We start from the raw sequence: 17,587 nt of genomic DNA, 5'->3' as shown, positions 1-17,587 counted from the left end.
GAGTACAGTCATTGTTATCAACCTGTATATATATATATGTTGAATAGATTATGAAGAAAGAAAATCGTGCTCATTTTTCTTACTAAATGAAAGAAGTGGGAGAGCACATAAATATGAGTGGAAGTGTACATACATGTAATTCCTGATGTATACAAAGCACGCTGCTTGGTCAAGTTGGAGCAAAGATAAATGAGAGTTCTTTGATATGAATTGAAATTTATTTGGAAGTAAATGAACTATCTGTATGGAGCTTGAATGAATGATTATTGCAAATCCTAATTTATATCTGTAAGAATAGATCCCCCAATATTATAATTATATGCCCCCCCCCCCCCCCCCCGAAATTGCTTATGAGCCTAAACCATGAGTTCGAAGTGTAAATTCTCTGATATATGATAATCTGCTATCAATTTAGTGCCATATGATCACCATTGTAAAATACATACATTGCTCAGATCTATGTGGATGAGGGTATCAACTAGGCCTATTTCAATATGTCGCGCAGTATCTATTTGTAAAGGGTAGTACAAACCTCTTGGCTTTCTTAAAACTTGATCACTGTTTGTTATCTTCGCCTTTCATATGGTGAAATGGCTAGAACAGGGATTCTTCTGTGTTGGTTCAGCTTTTACGGAATGTAGTATTATCGCTCTAATTTTCTGCACTGTCCTGCTGCTCGTGGTTTTCTAAACAAATGACGCCATCGTTTCCTCTGCGTGGACATTTTTTCCAGGGTTGGGAAAGGGTGAACTTTAACATCATCCAAAGTAGATATACACCCCTTTCTTTCCATTATCTGAATTGCGACCTTTCGTGCCACAAAATGCATATTTTGTTAAAGACAGTTTTGTTACCAGAGTAAACAACATTAACCGGAAATACCCCTGCTGAACATTTTGTTCATGTCACGTGATCGGTGTGGCTAAATGCGAAAAATCCCGGGTGTTCCATATGAACTCGAAACGTGCCTATTTTGAAAAGAAATGATATTTACCACCAAATTATCTTAAGCCCTATCCCAATCTGAAATTCTAGAAAAAAAAATTTTTGAATTCTTACGTGTATTTTTTTTCCCATTGATACTTAAAAGATTTGCGAATAATGCATAACAGGTTTCATTTGAAAATGTGGTAGATATGGGATTTTAACAGTAATAAAACAATGACAAATATTTTACAATATCTTTGAGGGAGTGCACTATGCCCTTAATATTGAGTAGCGGGAACCCTATCTTCTATATATAATGGTAATCATGGTTTTGCAATCTGCAAAATGTACGAAGACATGAAATGATTGTAGAAACGATACGAAGTACTCGTATGAAAGGCGACAAATCTCATAACTCCTGAAAGCAATACAAAATAGAGAGTTGGACAAACACGGACCCCTGGGTATACCAGAGATGGGATTGGGTGCCTAGGAGGACTGCCGACCAGTCACACCCACCGTGAGTCCTATATCTTGATCTTGTAAACGGAGTTATCCGTAGTCAAAATTAGTGTGCCAAGAACGGTGTAACAATCAGTATGAAACATCAGACAGCAGAAGTACTCGTATAATGCATTCATTTATAATCCTCAGAACATCTCACGTCACAAAATATAATAAGCATTGAAATTTCTACAGGTGTATTGCTAAAGTATATTGAGCCCAGTGAAGCGAAAATAAACTTCCTGGTATAAGATGTACCCAAGACAGCCCACTCCGTGCTATACATTGAGATAATGCATCTTGTGTACTCATTCACCGTCTTAAGGTAAGAATAAAAAAAAACGTATACATGTAAGATAAACTTAATTTTGGTCTGAGAGTATTTGAAGTCAATAGTACAAAGTATATACATGTGTATTATTATTTTGCTGTGTATGATACTTGAGTTTCAACCAAGGAAGTAAATCGGTTGTGGACTATTGAATCAAATATCGTATTTGTAAACAAAATACCCTTCATATTATCTTCTCCCCCAGAAAAGAACACCCACAATTTATATAAATTAGTGGAGGGTTTTGTTACTCATTCCATGGTGAAACCATACTTCATATGTGTGTTAACGAGCCAAAAAGTGGTGTAATGAGCTAGCTTTAAAAAGGTTAAGAAATAATTACCTCACAATTTACCGACAATGTCTGCGTCTTTGGCATTTAAATAACGACAATATCAAATGGTATCGACCTTGATCACTGTTCGTTATATTCGCCTTTCATAGGCCTTACTCGTAAAATACGCAGACCTTCAAAGCCCGTGTAATTGAACACGAAACATAAACAATCAACATGCTTTCATTCGTCCTTTGTTTTAATTAAGAAGAAATACATGCATACAGGAAACAACGGATGTCGGAGAATATGTAAGGGATACAAGACGAAGATGGTCTATTATGTCAGATACGGAACTGGCACGAGCCGCGTAGCGGCGAGTGATCAGTCCCGTATCTGACACAATTGACCATCGGAGTTTTGTATCTTACTTAAAACATTGTTCTATCTAAAAACAAATGCATTTAAATGCAAAAAACCCACGTACAAATATACATTGGTATAGACAGATATATTTACACCTTTCGTTTCTGATTTGTTTTTAATATTTTTTAAATATATTAGGAATTCATAAACTTTAATGGCACATAAGGTCAACTTTTGTCTTAAATTCACAAAAAACTGTTACCTCATCATTTCAATTGTCATAATACGATACTCCTCAAAACAGGGTTTTGTTCTTCATGGAAAGCGATTCGAATGCTTCTATTGTCTGAAGACTGTACTCAACAAAACTGGTTTTCTTTTTTGGGTGAATGAGGCTACGTAAAGGGTGTTCGGAAAGATTCTTTTAGAAAAAACAAAACATTGGTTTCCCACATTCCTTTCTGGGAACCCTGATATGATACTGATACGTAGGTCTATAACTGGTATAAAAACAGAAGCCGCAGCCTTCTTTTAGCATTTAGTCCGGGTGCCTTGAAGAAATGGATTCAAATGATTGAAAAGTACATGAGTTTGCGGTAAGATTATTCATTATTTCTAAAGATTCTCCTAAATATATTTACAACTTTTTTGCACATTATTTATTTTGCTTGTTTCATTTTTGTTGTATACAAATTTCTTTTTAATCATTTGTAGCCTCAGAAGTGGAAAATGCAATGCATTTTATCTCAGATCAAAAATCGCTCCTAAGGGGAATGTATGGTACGACGTCCCAGTCGGGGTACATCAACTGCAATAGATTGTGGCCAAAATGTTAAAGAGGCAGGATTACAAATCTCTCTTCGGGCTACTGCCGCTACACGCCTATATGCTGCGAGTGTTGACGAGCAACTTATAGCGGAAAAAAAGTGGTTACAGGTCATCTGTGATTCGCAACTACAAACGCACCTCCGAGGAACAATTACAGAGTGTAAGTGATTTGATTCAGAAACCGTCCAGTGTCCCCACCGGAGCCGAAGAAAGAAATAAACATCACTGCCGGGGATGTAACAGTGAATTTGCGATTTTAATGTGCATGTGTTTAAATGAATGATTGTGACATGGATTTATAACTGTGGTGCCTAAGCGATTTCATATACGGGGAAATTGGATTATACATGAAACACTCATTTCGTATAATTTACTGGAATATTTCACGCCTTGAATATTGTATTTGATGTATAATAAATATGTTTTCTCGCAGAACGAAGAGTGGTCTTTTTTCCTGGTTTTTACTGTCAGTCCAGTAATTCTCATAATATTGGCCTGCTCTTAATAATACTGGACTATGTTCAGTACAGTATGAAAAATAAAGCACTGTCATGACAAAGAACTGACGTCACAACAATGTTTTAAACATGAAGACAGTCACTGCCGTTACAATGTTCTAATTGTGTAGTACTTTTTTATGACACTTAGCGGTTAAGTCGTTTGCTCTTTAACGGGGTGCTCCCTGGTTCTATTGTCAAATCCGGCGTCGGGCCGTACATGTTCTTCGGACGCTCATTATAAAGCACCAGCTTGGAGTGTTATGAATAGCTAGAAGTTTGTGAAACTTCATGTACAACTAGTATTTTCTCAATTATATATCAGTATAAAACAGCCTTGTAACGACCGTGAAAGCCAACACCACATAATGTACGTAATAATACGCTATAGATGAAAGATTGAAACATTGACATATATTTCTCTATAATACAAAAATATACATTACGTCATGTACCCGTCATTTATTTTTGTATTATAGGGAAATATATAAGTATATAATGTAATATGAGATAACTTATATCTTTTGATAAGCTGACAGCTCATTCTAATTGAAGCAACACAGCTCAACTTTAGAGTCATCAGATCTCGGTTTTTCTTTTCAAGAGTGGCACAGGAGAAGGACATTCTTATCTTATATTCAATACATATATTTACATATGTGGGACACAAGGAGACTTGTGAATTTCTATCCTTTTGACGAAAACGTTTTGTGGACATAAATGCATGAGTGCAACATGAAACCCCCTGGTTCGATATATGTCCTAGGTCAATGAAATTTGAAGACATAATTTATAGGATCTATACTACAGCTGCACTACAGAGAATGTTAGTGTTACACATGCCCCCCCCCCCTTCCGGTTTTCATCACCCATACCATTATATAGTAAATGTATATTTCTTTTCTTACCTTGATTCAATTAGTTCAAATTAAACTATTTTCATAAGAAACAATAGTTTTCTATTCCCCCCCCCACCCATTTTTCTTTTTTACAAAGGTCTTATATAGACTACATTCATTAACATGTGGAAGTTGTACTTTTGGGTGCATTGGAATACAATGGAATACATTGATATGTACAAATTCATAACCGGTGGGCAGGGGATGCTTACTCCTCTTAGGCACTTAATCCTACCCGTGGTGTGTCCAACTCTCCATTTTATATTGCTTATAAGAGTTATGAGATTAATCACCGTTCGTTAACTTCGCCTTTCATAATGCACTTAAAGCCGTGTGTTTGAGCTTATAGATGATATCATAATTCGAGTTGTGAAATAGACGAGGAAATATGAGTTGAATACATATTCGATTTATGACTTTTTTCACATACCAAACAAAATTATGATTTCATTATCCAAGTTCACTGCATCCACCGAGTCCCTCTTCTCAGAAGAAGTTTGGTTCAAACTTTCAATGACTATTTAAACCGTATTTAATCACGCAGTACTCTGATTTTATGATGTATTGGTATCTTTGTTTTCGTAGCGCAACTATGTATGGTATGGTGGAGGTTTACATTTCGATTGGTAAAAAGTACCACACTGACGAAACATCTGATCTACTATTACTTCTATATTGACGTATACTATTCCTGATGTAAATTAATCTTCTCTAACTACCGTTGCGTCAATCTCAACACTTTCGGAGACCCTTTTTGTTTTTCCATTATTCTACGACAATGTAAGGAATTCCGAGAAATAAATTCACATGCAAATGCACAATTATACTAATTGCGTAGCTGCTATCCGTATCTACCTTAAATATGTACGCGCTGTTAAAATGAAGAAAATAATATTGCCGTTATACAGCCAATAACAAGTATTGCTCCGTGTAAGAATTTCTGATTCCGATATGGTCATGCCAATTTGTAATCTAGTTCGTCGGATTCGCCGCTTCTATTTGTAATAAATCCAAATTATAATATTATCTAAAAATAATATCCGCCCGCGTGTTAAAAAATATCCATAAAATATTTTCGACTTTTTACAACAAGCGCACAAATGACCTTGATGCATGTGCTGACAAATAACAGAAGCGCGGGCTCTCGAGAAATTTCCTAACAGTGCAATACGGTTAAATTATTCAGGATGTCTATCTTTGATATGTACGATACTTCATAACACTGGATTGGAAGTTCTTCATTATGCTGTAATCGAACTGGAAGCCGATGAAACGTTTGAAGTGCTATTCGATGCTACTATTTAGAGAACATCGACAGGGTACGATTGATTGATTGATTATATATTGTATAAAGTCTCTCTTGAGAATATTTCACTCACATGAAGATGTTATCATTGCTGGTGAAGGGCTGCAAAATTTAGGCCTATGCTCAGCGCTTATGGCAGGGGGGATCTTTATCGGTCCACACCTGTTGTGACACGGATCTGAGTTTTTGCAGTCCTGTCTGAAGGACCGCCCCATTTTTTCGCCTCTTACGACAAGCAAGGGGTACTGAGGACTACTTTAAACCGGACCGAGAGTTAGCGACAAATTCACAAAAGGTTTGGTGATGTTCTATCAAAATGCAAGAAAATGTTCAAAGTGATGCAATGGAGATTTAAAATCTGGACATTTCCCTAGCAATATGCATATCTCTGAATCGAAAGTTTGTAGAAATGTTAAATAAAATTCATCAGTTAGTGTTGCAAAGTACATGTATTAGGTACAAAGAAAATAAGTCTTTGAAACCTGAAATACTTATTATTTATTGTAAACTATATCAACAAAGTTGAAAAAATATTAAGTTTATGTGGAGTAAACAAATGATATCTGATGATTTTAAATCTTTATTTTTAAGCGCCCCCTTTTCAAAATCACACTGAATTCAATTAAAAATATTTTTATTTCTTGTATTCGCTCGCATCATAATTTTTATCTCCAAAATTAAAAATAATATTTGTAAAATAATTTCGCCCTCTCGCCTCACCTTTTTTGTTTGAAAATCCGAAGAACTATTTTACAAATTGATGTAGCCTATGTTGATAATTTCTTTTTTCTCAACTTGTATAGCTTTGTTTTACTGCTAGTTTGCTTATCTTTAAAATTCATTTTCTTTTTAGATGCCTTTCTTTTATGTAAATATCATATCGTCCTGAAAAAGAGACCGACCGTTCCTAAAATTTGATTGATTGATTTATTGATTGATTGTTTCCGCCACACTCAACAATTTTTCAGTTATATGGTGGCGCCCAGTTTTTATTGGTGGAAGAGAGAACCCAGATACAATGTACCTGGGAAGAGACCACCGATATTCCGAAAGTAAACTGGGAAACTTTCTCACTTACCGGCGCGAGCGGGATTCGAACCCGCGCCGACAGAAGTGATAAGCCGTGTGATTTTGAGCGCGAAGCTCTAACCACTCGGCCACGGAGGCATTGTTAGTGCCATTGGTCATATTTATTGAAGTCTTGGTGGTAAATATTGGCAGCTATGAGGGAGATTTTTGAGTGTTTGTCAATATTTCACAATGTTTATCTAACATTCTTATGAAATTTATCAGTGTTTGTTATTTTCATCTTTCTTATAATATACTATGTATGCACTATACTTCCAGGAGAAAACATTTTCCCGATTGTCGAAATGTCACAGTGATACCCACCGTGTCCCTCTGTATGTTATTTGTGATACACACGGAAACTTATGGTAAGATACTCTCTCTCTCTCTCTCTCTCTCTCTCTCTCTCTCTCTCTCTCTCTCTCTCACTGTCATGATCGTGTGCAGGATTGGACAAAACAAGATGGCAGACGGCATTCCCAAATAAAGGTAGGTTCTTAAAACTTTTCATTTTACCGACTTATTAGACGACGAATTTATGAATTTAAAACACTTCCTGGCCAGAGAGGCATCATTAAGTTGATTGGTTGTTGGAATTCTTACTCATGTACACGTACAACTCTAAATTCATTGATCGAAGTTGACGATGTTGCCTCGATATAATTCGAAGCGGGCGAAGACGTTTCAAGTTATATTTTCATGCATTTTAAGAAAGATACTTTAGGTAAAATAGACTCTGCACATATCTTTTGATGAAAACTTGAACCAGTGTATGCGATTTGTCCCATAAATTGCCTTGGTTAGATAGATATCTTGACTTGAACATTTGCTAATGTGCAGGATTGGACTATGGTCGTTTCCACGATAAACGTGCCGGATTGGACCTCGATTTTGGTTCAGGATTGTACCCTCTTTTTATCTTTATTTTCAAAATCCTTTATATTTTCGAATCTCGACATCACTTTATCATATTTTAGTTTGATTAACATAGCTTATTACATTTTCAGACATTTCCAACATGATCATGGTGTATTTTGAATTATATTATTTTTACTGTTTTCAAATTACATCGTCGTTTAAGTTCCCAACGACGACAATTGCTACTGTAAAAATATCCATTCGCTATCTCCTTGAAATTGAACCAATATAGCAGATTTATACATGAATCATCAATCTTTGCTTACGACAGATGTAACGTTGACTGTTCGTATCCAGGATATATAAGGCCATTTTGACCTATAAAACACGCGAGAAATTGTCATCATTTTATAATCCTCTGTAACAATATAAATTCGACGTTTCCTAAATTCAATTAACCCGCTTACATATTCCCTAATTCCAAACTTTGTTATTTAGATTCTCTCCTTTGTTTCAGGTATCAAGCCCTAGAACTTCATTCCATGAGATTGGTACACTTCGAATGTGCGAAATTTGTGGTGAGGAATTCAAGACCAATTCTGAATTGCGTAGGCATGTAAAAAGGAAACATCAATCAGAGAAATTGTCTTCGTTTGTGACCAGTGTAACACACGCGTTTGCACATTATATAAGAAACACGAAGTAAAAAAAAATTACATTGTTTTCTGAATAAACGAGGTGCATACATATACCATGGCAGCCGTTTTATATATCCGTTTGTTCTATATGTACATTATGAAACGATTATTTTTACGGTATTATGTTTTGTTTTACAGAGATACTACTAATCTTTTACATTGCATTTTACACATGCTGATTTGTTATTTCATTGAACCAGAAGTGTTCTTAAGTTTTACTTAATTGTTATTAAATATATTTCAATGTTATTGCGTTTGTATTGAACTAATAACAACTGGTGAAAGAATTGTATTGAAGAGTAACCTCTCATCTGAGCAGCAAATATTGAAGAAGAAGAAACACCATGGACAAAACTGCTTTTCATTTAGGTTCATGTTTCAGCTACAGAAGTGATATTGCGAATTTCTGAGAAAATATCCTTTTTATTTTCTTCATCAGTATATGCACTCTAAGGTTGAATTCAATGTAATTACAAGAAACGAAGGGTTTTAAAATACAAAAATGCTGATATTTACTACATTCCAACAAACGCTTTTGCCGTAAGTAATTATTCTTGTAAGTGAGTTGGCCTCGATATCTTGCACGACATATGCACTCAATATTATTAGAATTAAAATGATAGGGAAATTTTTTAAAAGATAATAAATCCCGCTTTAACAATCAAAACTGGTTCCAGCAGAAGCATACATATGAAAGGCACAAGTGCATGTGGACATATGATTAAGTATTGAAAACATGAAGACCTCAACATCTTATTGTCTTTATTGCCATTGAATAGCTTTGTGAAATGTAAACCATCATGCCTGAAGAGATTATTATACGTCAAACCATGCTCAGTTTTAATAATTCCATGCAGATATCACAAATGTTAAGTGGTTGGGAATCGAACATGGTCTACATGTGTATATACAATATAAATGTATTTGCTTCTGCAAAATGAAGACTTTTCAACATGTTGATCTTCGAGAACAAGGCTCCTTCTAACGTGTGGCAGAAGTTTAGATTCATGTGCGCGGTGAAATTCTCAAACACTTAAAGATTTTCGAGCTGGCTCTTCCGGCTTACTGATGGTTCCTTGCTCCACGTGCTCTTTTAGGTTTGTCAAAATCATGGTTTTAGTAGGAGACATAAAATAGAACACACGTCATTCACTTGCAACTTTTAAGCTTAAGGAAGTCCGCTCCTGACTGGATCTGCAAGAAAAAAATGCATGTATTTAAGAAAGGGTCCAATCCTGAACCAAAATCGAGGTCCAATCCGGCACGTTTATCGTGGAAACGACCACAGTCCAATCCTGCACATTAGCAAATGTTCAAGTCAAGATATCTATCTAACCAAGGCAATTTAAGGGACAAATCACATACACTGGTTTAAGTTTTCATCAAAAGATATGTGCAGAGTCTATTTTACCTAAAGTATCTTTCTTAAAATGCATCAAAACATGACTAGAAACATCTTCGCCCGCTTCGAATTCTATCGAGGCAACATCGTTAACTTCGATCAATGAATTTAGAGTTGTACGTGTACATGAGTAAGAATTTCAACAACCAATCAACTTAATGATGCGTCCCTGGCCAGGAAGTGTTTTAAATTCATAAATTCGTCGTCTAATAAGTCGGTAAAATGAATAGTTTTAAGAGCCTACTTTTATTTGGAAATGCTGTTTACCATCTTGTTTTGTCCAATCCTGCACACGATTATGACAGTCTCTCTCTCTCTCTCTCTCTCTCTCTCTCTCTCTCTCTCTCTCATCCATTCTCAACGTTAGTTATTTCCCTAAAATCTATACCAATATACCTTATTTTTCACTCTGATATATATCTATTTAAACATAGTACTATCGACTGAAGCATTTTATATCCACTGCATATTTACTGTCAAATATTTTGTAAATCTAACAGAATGGTGTCCAAGAAAATAATGTAAGTGATCGGGGTTTTTTCAACAAAAAACAAACTACGTAGCTACTGTGTGAAAGGTATTACAGTGTGTATAATGAAATTGTCGTCATAATTTTGATATTTTTCAAATATTAATAACACGATATTAATTTATAATATAAAAACGTACATCTACAGTGTATATATTTGTTTGTCTGCTCATTTTTGCTATTTGCTATATATGAATTTTATAAATTTTATTAAGACAACCTTAACGAATTGATCGTATGTTGAATTATGTTGGTCAAAGTGGATCCATTGTAGAAAACCTGACATTCAGAAAACCAGCATGGTAGCAACATGAATGGCCTGAAGAACCTTTCACTGTTCGTTATCTTCACCTTGCATGTGAACTGGTGCACAGCGAAGGTTGTGGACGGAAAATATACTGACCGTTCAGAATCAGGAAACCAATGTGCTATATCAGATCCAGGTCAAATAACAGCGACGTGGAGAGTGGACATGGAGAGTGTGATCAGCATCAGTCATATTGACATCTACTATAGGACGGATAATCTTCCGAGTGAGTGTTTAATATTTAAACCATGTTTTTTTCTGAAATTTCAAAGTTCTTTTTTTTTTTTTTTTACAAATTAGGATTAATAATGGCCAGTAAGAAACAGTACACAAGTCAAATTGAAAATACCATCAGACTCATGAATGATAACATATATACTACCTATGCTCTCTCTCTCTCTCTCTCTCTCTCTCTCTCTCTCTCTCTCTCTCTCTCTCTCTCTCTCTCTCTCTCTTGAAAATTCTCGCTCCTGAAAATTCAATTATAAGTATATTCTATTTACATGAATAGCGTCCAACTACAAAAAGCTGTCACCTGACTCTGTGTTCATCTTATTTTAAACTTTAATGGATACTGTTATCCGTCGTAACTCTCCATTTTCCGCGCTATCGTTCATTATAACGCTTGCTTGAGAAAGGATGGATGGCTTGTTATCACCTTTGAAAAAATGTAAAAATGGTATTGTAATAATAATTCAAAAATCCAATACAGCTATATGTCTGCTATGTGTATGCATCTCTCTCTCTCTCTCTCTCTCTCTCTCTCTCTCTCTCTCTCTCTCTTGAAAATTCTCGTATGTATGTATATATGTATGTATATATATATATATATATATATATATATATATATATATATGTATGTATATATGCATCTATCTATCTATCTATCTATTCATCCAACCATCCATCCATCCAACTATCTATTTATCCGTCTGACTTCTCCAATTTCAAGAGTATGTTTTACAAGGTCCTTGGCGGTACTTCAGTCGATTTGCTGGATTCTTCTTTTACGTTTCCACCACCACGTCAAAGGATGAAGTCCATCTTTGTTTCCATGAAATACAGAATGTGAACGGTATACCAGTAGAGAACCAGACACTAAGATGTTCTGTTCACGGACGATATGTGATATACTACAACGAACGGAGACCGGATGTCACCCATCCTAGCTATTACTGGCATGAAGCATACAATGAACTGTGTGAAGTGGAAGTTTATGGTGAGTTTGAAACATCCAGAAGTTTGATTGAATTGCATTATCATGATTTATGTTTTTGAATTTATGTGAAAATAAATGTCTTGGTTTAGAGAGATAGTTTTAATAAATAGGATGCCCTGACCCGAAATATTATGGAGATAATTGTGATCAACCGTGTTTTGACAAATGTCAAGGGAAAGCATGTGACGTCAGTATGGGATACTGCCTGGACTGTATACCGGGATATCAAGGTCTCCGCTGTAGTCAGGGTATGTGGATATTTGTTTTTAGCAATCTCCTATTGATGTTGTCTCGAGTAGTTTATATCTTCGGGTTTAAGCTCTCAAAGACATTGACATACCAAACTCACATTGAGTTTTCTCGGGGCATATCACTGTGTTGTGTTGTTACAACCACGTACTTGAACTGAGTGACGTTTTAACTATCTTAGCAATTGGAAGATCTGCACCATTATTTAAAACTTTCGAATATCTTTCATATAGATACGGATCAACCAATTCATCGCTTTTATGTCGTTTTCAGTAATGTCTCGAGGTCAAAAGGTTATTAAGAATGAGGATGGTCAACTCCAAAATACATATGCATTGTCTTCAAGAATATGACGGATGCAATTTATTTTTTTCACTCAACCCCAAAAATGGTAAATGAGATATACAAATCATATCTACATATCAATTTTCATACAGGAGATAAATGCAAATAAAAAGAGATAATTTATTGAGGGCAACAAGCACACTGATTATTATAACAAGTTAATGCTTATAAAGGCCCGATTAATCAAAACGTATCAAGACTATCTTTAATGCACGAAAGCCAAGAATTATCATATTTAATACAAAAGTGCTCTTAAAAATATTAAACACAAACAATCTTTGTGTTTCAGAATTAACAAGTATGGTTCCCAAATGGGATATCATTCTTGGAACACTGAGTTATATAAAGGGATTACCCAAGAGTAGCCATTTTCAAATGTTTTTATATATATCTGAAATTCCAATTGCGTACATTCAATGATGTTAGTATTCCAAACACCCAATCTTACAACCATTGTAGTTTATACACTATATTTAGATGTACAACCTTGCCAAATAAATCAATGCGACATTCTATCGCCAATTTAAATTGCCAATTTTTTATATTGCCCAAGAAATTAATTTAAACGTGGCTTAGTGATTAGCGCGTATACTTCGAGACCGAGAGGGGAGGTGGGTCATGAATTCAAAACATGGTTTTGATTTCTCGAAAAAAATCGCAAGCTGAAGTTAGTGTTTTCTGCTATTTGAGCTGTCTAAAATTTAGCACAAAATCCTAATCCAGTAGAAGTTTCAGTTCTTTCCACGTGACCCAAGCACCATAAGAAGGTGTGTGAGACTTCACCTATAACCTGTGATGTTTCGATGTCAGCAAAAGTTTTCGGATTTTTTTTTTCTTCTGGATTCCACGCTGCTACGAGTTGTTGATTTAATGCACAAGTACCCTACTCTAATGTGTATCTGGTTAAATTTCCGGGGTCATAATGGAAGTTTAAACTTGGGATTGTGTGTGTTATATGTGTATTTATTTTCGCCAATCTAATTAAAGTCAAACTTCTCAGATCCGCAACATATACTCTCTTTCTGATTTTTTACATCAGAACATCTGTATAGATAGATATGTAGATAAACAGATAAATACATAGCAAGAAATATAGCTAGATAGATAGATACATGTATATATATATATATATATATATATATAGAGTGAGATAAGATCCTTTAACCCTTTAACTACCAGAAATTTTCGAGTTTTCCTTCAAAACTGATACAAATATTTCAAATTGAAATTAAAGCACTTTCTAGTCACATTTTTGTAATATAACCTTTACATATTCTGAAAGGAAAAATCTTGAAGATTTTAATTATGCACTAAAATGTGGTGTAACTGTTGGCATGACAACAAAAATACCCCACAAATCCCCAAAAATGTGTTTTTCACCATTTTCGTCACCTAAAACATACAAATTAAATGTCTATCAGCCATCATTTAAATAAATTTTAGGAATAGTTGTATTCATATACATGTATTACATGCATTCATGAAATTGAGTGTCATTTATTGTAAATATAATTATACATGTACATTAACATTGAAGTACAAGATGCACATAAGTTACAGTAGACTACCTGTAATTATTGTAAAATGTTCCTTAAAACTTGAAGACAATTTTTAATGGAAATTAAAACTATTTCTACGCATAATTTTAGAATATAATTCATAAAAATTTCAAAATGTAAAAAAATAAGTTTCTAATTATGCAGTGTCACAAATTTTTATAGTTACCATGGCAACTAAATGAGTCCATGAATCACAAAAATATGTTGTTGGGTTTTTTTCCGGTACATTTTTGTTGTTGAGTTTTCATTCATTCCTTCACATGAAAATACAAATTGACCAGTAAACTGCTACACTAAGTTTTGAATTATGTAGTATGATCTGATGTTATGGTTGCCATGGCAACACAATAACCCATAACTCGCTAAAATGAGTTTTTCATCCTTTTATTCCCTTGAAATAGAAAAATTGTTCAATAAACTATCACAATATTTACGTCATGTACGTAATGATATCATGAAAACTAGCAGTACAAGTTCAAATATACATGTAAGGTTTATAAACCTACAATACATACAACCATATGCCTATAGAAATTAAATACCTTTACTCTCCAAATTCTAATATAATATTGTTCAGTAGATCATAAATGCGTCAATAGCTTAGTTCGTTTATAATACAATAAGCCAAACACATGTACATTGCATCCGCGCTAGTCACGCTTACTAAGTCCTGGAGTACCGTACGTATGTACATTAGGCGGGGTACCTGTAAAGTGCGAAACGAAATCGAACCGAAACGAAACGAAATCTACCGAAACGAAACGAAATATACTGAAACGAAACGAACCCTACCGAAACGAAACCTACCGAAACGAAACGAAACAGATTGTATAATCGCAATCTTTTAATTATAATAATTAAAAATGGTATCTTAGGCCCTTGTTAAAGTTTACACATATAAATAAAATTCGCCTCCCCTTTGATGTAGGCTTTCGGCTTGACTGATACAAAGTTTTAAAGGTTGGAAGGGGGGGGGGGTAAGCACAAAGCACATAAATATCACGTGCAATTAGCTTCGGATCCATCAATTTCAAAACCGTTTGTTTGCATTGTTTTTGTTTTGTTGCATTTTAAAAACGAACTCTAACCCCTGTCACAGTCGTATTGTGACGTACGTCAACACATATACATGACGTTACACATCGTCTAAATCTGCCTTTTATCAACATTGCACAATGTACTGTATTTTGGAGGTAGGAGGCCGTGGTATTGGGATGATAATCCACATAAGTTCACAATCTTAATCGAGGTGTGACCTGCGAGATCTTTGTAACACTTGTATTTTTTTCCAAATCATAGTACGCTCTCTCAGTCGCGTGCTTTAAACTATTTCATAATCCGTTCATAGTCAATATGAACAGATTGTTTTACACGCTGAAATTGGTTGGTCCATAGAGGAAAATATGATTTGGAATACAAATATAATCGTATATTTTTACCGGTTAATCGATTATGTTCAACATTCACCATATTTAGTTTTAAGGGGGGGGGATGAAAATTATGCGAAGTTAGTTTTTTGTCAGACATTGAATTTTTGATCTCGCCTTTTAGTACGTTGATCCACGTTCCCTATCCTATAAACTGTAATGGAAATACAAAACTATAAAACTACAGCGCAAACTTATATAATCTAATGAATGAAATATAATTAACTAGTTACACGCACATTGTTGTTAGAATTGTCCGTTATGAAAACAAAGAAAACTTTAGAACGTTACCGTAACACGCTGAAATGTATTTAAATGTTTGATAATAATTTTTTTCTAAAAGCGGTAAAATTCTAGCGGCACTTTTGGTGAACTGTGGGTATCTTGCCGTTATTATCGTCAGCTAGGTTAACGTTAATTTACAGTACATGTATAATCTATCAATAAAACTCATGTAATGACGTTATACCGATTGATTGATTGAATATTGTTTAACGTCCCTCTCGAGAATATTTCACTCATACAGAGACGTTGTACCAAAGCGGATATTCATCATGGTATCATGGTACAAACTATTCTAATGTGAACATTCAAAATAGTTTTAAAAATTCAGTATCTCCTCCCGATGGCGTAGTACATATGTAAAAGACTGCAACGTAGGTTCCTCAATGGAGTGTATTTTTGTCTTAACATACCCGCGTATTGTTTCCTGAATGTAATGGAATTTACGCTCGAAATATGTCATATTTTGCATACCCCCCCCCCCCCCCCTAAATCGTCAAAGGTAAAGGTTTCAAATTTCCGAAGCTTAGTTTGTCTCTGATATTCCATGATAACTTCCCACAATTATTCGGTTCCTCATTACAATTTATTGCGTACTACGAATGCTGTTATCCGTTGGAAATCTCTACGGAATTCCTTGGCTTCTTTGTTTTTCTTTTTTCTCTTCTTGACTTTGCCGGGACGGCAACACTCTATAAAGATATTGAAAAAGAAATCGTATACATCCACTCTATTTAACAATTCAGATTTCACTAAAGACTAACATGTACGACGCATTAATAATTTCCATCCATATACCGATTCGATATATCTCGGCGAACTCGAAATAAAAGACACAGAGTCGTATACTTCTGCTTCATACTTAGCTATTTTAGTGAAAGTAGACATTAACGGCAAACTGACAACTCAACTGTATGACAAACGGGATGATTTAAACTTCTCCATCCTCAACTTCCCATATTTATGTAGCAATATTCCATTATCACCTGCATATAGTATCTATATCTCTCAACCTATTCGATGCGCAAGAGCTTATTATGCATATGGCCAGTTGTTAAGTGGAGACATGCTACTGACAAACAAGTTGATGGTACAGAGGTTTCAACGGTCCCGTTTAAAGTCAGAATTTTGCAAATTCTATGGTTGTTATAACGATCTAGTTTGCCAATACAACGTATCATTGGGTTAAATGCTGCCTGACGTGTTTGATACCCATTGTTATGCCGTTTGTGGGACACTGATTTTGACTACGGATAACTCTGTTTACCTGATCAAGATATAGGGTTCACAGCGGGTGTGACCGGTCGACAGGGGATGCCTATTCATCATAGGGACCTGGTTCCACCTATTGTGTGCCCAGGAGTTCGCGTTTGTCCAACTCTCCATTTTGTATTGCTTATAGGAGCTATGATATGTATCACTGTTCGTTATCGTCACCTTTCATGTACAGTAATGTTAGAAGTACAATGATAGGTCAGAGACCTATACAGATGAACGACGTCCAGGTATGAATCAAGTAATGCTTTTTTCATAAAGCTGATTTTATCTTTTCGTCAGTAGACATACACGTATTGGATGATAAGCAATTGTCTTTAGATTATATGAATTTAATAACTTGATTGTTTTTCTACCATATTAAAAGCAATTTTGTAAATTATTGGGGTTTGATCTAAAATAAACGTAAGCATTTTGATGTGTTTACTGAACAGTTA

The 17,587-nt window shown here is 34.9% G+C and overlaps 2 protein-coding genes across 8 annotated transcripts in view; one reads left to right on the top strand and one right to left on the bottom strand.

Annotated features, from left to right (window-relative positions):
• Nucleotides 1–1,675: 1,675 nt before the first annotated feature.
• LOC130049154 (uncharacterized) overlaps nucleotides 1,676–17,587 on the top strand; it is a 33,753-nt gene continuing 17,841 nt past the window's right edge. The window contains exons 1-5 of one of the 4 annotated variants that reach the window (XM_056146365.1): nucleotides 1,676–1,756; nucleotides 7,280–7,368; nucleotides 10,762–11,020; nucleotides 11,762–12,013; nucleotides 12,124–12,261. In XM_056146365.1, the coding sequence (XP_056002340.1) occupies nucleotides 10,798–11,020; nucleotides 11,762–12,013; nucleotides 12,124–12,261 (613 nt within the window). In that variant the 5' untranslated portion in view covers nucleotides 1,676–1,756; nucleotides 7,280–7,368; nucleotides 10,762–10,797. Of the gene's footprint in view, nucleotides 1,757–4,764; nucleotides 7,140–7,279; nucleotides 7,369–8,375; nucleotides 8,806–10,761; nucleotides 11,021–11,761; nucleotides 12,014–12,123; nucleotides 12,262–17,587 lie in introns of those variants that run through there. The other 3 variants (XM_056146366.1, XR_008797659.1, XR_008797660.1) reach the window with 3 other exon arrangements.
• LOC130049150 (uncharacterized) overlaps nucleotides 9,306–17,587 on the bottom strand; it is a 51,986-nt gene continuing 43,704 nt past the window's right edge. Inside the window, exons 22-24 of one of the 4 annotated variants that reach the window (XM_056146358.1) lie at nucleotides 16,473–16,567; nucleotides 11,330–11,452; nucleotides 9,306–9,750 (exon numbers count right to left, since the gene is read on the bottom strand). In XM_056146358.1, coding sequence (XP_056002333.1) covers nucleotides 11,411–11,452; nucleotides 16,473–16,567 — 137 coding nt within the window. In that variant the 3' untranslated portion in view covers nucleotides 9,306–9,750; nucleotides 11,330–11,410. Of the gene's footprint in view, nucleotides 9,751–11,236; nucleotides 11,453–14,088; nucleotides 16,568–17,587 lie in introns of those variants that run through there. The other 3 variants (XM_056146355.1, XM_056146356.1, XM_056146357.1) reach the window with 3 other exon arrangements.

Source organism: Ostrea edulis, chromosome 8 (assembly GCF_947568905.1).
Source record: "Ostrea edulis chromosome 8, xbOstEdul1.1, whole genome shotgun sequence".
In the NCBI taxonomy this organism is placed as follows: Eukaryota; Metazoa; Mollusca; class Bivalvia; order Ostreida; family Ostreidae; genus Ostrea; species Ostrea edulis.
This window is presented reverse-complemented; position numbering and strand designations above follow the sequence as displayed.